This window comes from Falco naumanni, chromosome 12, assembly GCF_017639655.2.
Source record: "Falco naumanni isolate bFalNau1 chromosome 12, bFalNau1.pat, whole genome shotgun sequence".
Lineage (NCBI taxonomy): Eukaryota > Metazoa > Chordata > Aves > Falconiformes > Falconidae > Falco > Falco naumanni.
The window spans coordinates 11,380,235-11,383,242 of NC_054065.1; the positions used below are offsets into that span (position 1 = coordinate 11,380,235).

The window sequence follows — 3,008 nt, forward strand, 5'->3', positions numbered from 1 at the left end:
GCCGCGGCGCCCGCCTCCCGCCTCCCGCCTCCGCCCGCCGCCTCACGGGCCGCCCCGCGCCGCCCCGCCCCCGGGCGAGGCCCCGCCCAGCGCTGCGCGCGGCGCTGGGCGGGGCCTCGCCCGGGGGCGGGGCGGCGCGGGGCGGTGGCGGCGGCGGTCGGGGCGCTCCCTCCGCCCCGGCGGCTCGGCCGTTACAGCGGGGCGGCTCTGGCGAGAGAGGCGGCGCCATGGGGGTGCACGGCGTCAAGGCGGTGTTCTTCGACTTGGACAACACGCTGATCGACACGGCGGCGGCCGGGCGGCGCGCCATCGAGGAGGTACTGCCCCCGTTCCCTCACGGGGCCTGCGGCCGCGGGCCCTCCCGGTCCGACGGCCGCGGCTCCCGCTCCCCTTCCCGGCTGGCGCGGTGGCCGGTGACGGCCGGGCGGGCCCTGTGGGCGTTGCGCGCTGACGGGAGCGCCCTGTGTGTTCAAGGTGATAAGCGCCCTGCAGGCCAAGCACCACTGCGGTGAGGGGGAGGCCCGCGCCATTTGCGAGAAGGTGCAGGCCAAGCTGCTGAGGGAGTGCCACGATCCCGCCAAGATGTGCATCACCGACCTGCGGATCTCCCACTGGGAGGAGGCGATCCAGGAGACCGTCGGCGGGGAGGCGAACCGCAACCTGGCCGCCGAGTGCTATTTCTTGTGGAAAACCACCCGCCTGCAGCACCTCACGCTGCCTGAGGACACGCGGGACATGCTCACCGAGCTGCGCAAGCGGGTCCGCCTGCTGCTTCTCACCAACGGCGACAAGCAGACGCAGAGGGAGAAGATCGAGGCCTGCGCCTGCCAGCCTTACTTCGATGCCATCGTTGTGGGAGGAGAGCAGAAAGAAGAGAAACCGGCGCCATCCATATTTTATTACTCCTGTGATCTCCTGGGGGTGCAGCCCACCGAGTGTGTTATGGTTGGTGACTCTCTAGATACAGATATTCAAGGAGGCCTCAATGCTGGCTTGAAGGCAACTGTCTGGTTGAACAAGGCGATGACTGCCCCAGTAGATATCTCCCCAGTACCTCATTATATTATTTCTTCTGTTCTGGATCTTCCAGCAGTTTTACAGAAGATGGAGCACAACATTAATTCTAAGTTAGAAACTGACCACGTGGCTAGTAATAATGGAGCACCTTGATGGTTCCAGCATACAACCCAGAGACGCGCTGAGCTGTTGTTAGGTGACTCACACTCTGTTAAAAAAATTGACCGTAGGATTTTGAACTCGTGCACGGTATGCTTTCTTAAACAGCAGATGGATGAATAAGAGCACAGTTGTCAGTGAAAACAGGGTAGAAACAATGAATTAGATTAATTGAAAAGATGCAAGTGCAGTTAATTTAAAACGACTGCCTCTGTCTGGAAATTATTTTGACAGACTGTGGCTAAAGTCTATCTGACCTAAGTGGCCAGTCTCTTGTTTTTATAGTGGAAAAGGAAATTTGAATGTTTTGATCTTTCACATGCTTTGCTGACTTACAAGTTTAGCACAACCTTCAGTTCAAACCTTGTTTGCAGTGTGTAAAAGAAGGTGAGGAAGAGAGTGCGGTACAACCTGGTAAATCTGTGTAATTGATCTGCAGTTTATCTCAGGAACTGGAGTGAATTTTGATGTCTCTAAACCCATCATTTATTATATATCAGACCATTAGCAAATGCTCTACCTTTGATCTTTTTTCAAGTTTTAGATTTTTTTTCAGACTTTGCAGTGACTTTTATGGAATCTGTACCTTTTGCCAGAAGTACTTAAATGTACATTAAAAATTTGTGTAGGGGACCATTTATCAGAGGGACTCAATGGATAAGTTTTTACTTTATATTATCTTGGTGCTTATTGCAGATATGCAGTATACTTGTAACTCAGATTCTGATTTTTGTTGGAATGTAATTGATAAGACAGATATTTTCACTGGTGTTACTGTACTGTCAGACTCTTTAAAAGTTAATATTGTTCTGTCTGATTTTATGAGTGAATTTTAACCAGACTTTCTGGAGAAACTCTTCTTGGCCTTGCTCACGTATGTGACTCTTCAGATTCAACTGCCGAATCAGTGCTTTTTTGGACTGTTTTAACAGCACTGCTATACAATCCCTCCTTACTCCAGTGTCTACATGAATTTCATGTTATTTATTCTGGAGAAAATATGAGCTAGTTGTTTGTAAATGGCTTTCATGACTCTCTTCCAGGAAATAGGAAAATTATGTTATACGTATTACAGTACTGTGTAGAGCTTTATAACGTGTATGTGCCGTTTCCACTAGATGCAGGAGACAACTTTCTAAAACACAAAGATTTCCCTTTCCCAGATCTTTATCTTTTTATAATTTATTTTTTCTATACTTCGTATTCTTACTATATAATGGGAAGGTATTCACATATTAAATGGAAATGTAAACACTTGTTGGAAAACCTGTGTTTTTCAAAACTTGTTTGCTATATATACATTGGGCTGAATGTCTGACCATATATAAGCAATCAAATACTATATTTTAGAATAAATCCATGACAGTTCTTTTGAGAACAGGGATATTGAAGTGCTGGCAGAAGAGTGTCTGGCACATGGGCAGCAATAAAAGATCAGCAAAAGGTGCAGAAACCTACCAGGAAACGAGTGTGTAGGAGGAATCCTATATACAAGAAAGGTTCCTTTGTTTAACTTGACAGGAGTTTAAAGTATTGTAGTTAAGTTTTGCATAGGATGACATGGTCACCTGGGAGGAGGCTATTACTCATCTGGGTTAAATTATTTGGCAAAGAGTTTAGGTTGCATCAGAATATGTTGCTCCTACATTGGGTGGGTGGGGGAGAGGAAGCGCTAAAGTTTGAATCACTTTAATCCAACTGTCCCTTAAAAAAGGTGCAGCAGTCCAGGTTCTTCACGTTATCTAGCCAAGAGCTTTGAGATCAGTCAGGATCAATGAAGAGAGCAGAGGCAGGCCCCAGCTGGAGCTTTAAGGAAAGGGGCGTATGCTAAA

The 3,008-nt window shown here is 48.6% G+C and overlaps 1 protein-coding gene across 1 annotated transcript; it reads left to right on the forward strand.

The window, feature by feature from the left end:
- Positions 1 to 127: 127 nt before the first annotated feature.
- On the forward strand, positions 128 to 2,430 carry LOC121096271 (N-acetylneuraminic acid phosphatase). The gene is made up of 2 exons (XM_040612075.1): positions 128 to 317; positions 475 to 2,430. The coding sequence occupies exons 1-2, from the start codon at positions 228 to 230 to the stop codon at positions 1,168 to 1,170; spliced, it is 786 nt and encodes a 261-aa protein (XP_040468009.1). The 5' UTR covers positions 128 to 227; the 3' UTR covers positions 1,171 to 2,430.
- Positions 2,431 to 3,008: the final 578 nt, after the last annotated feature.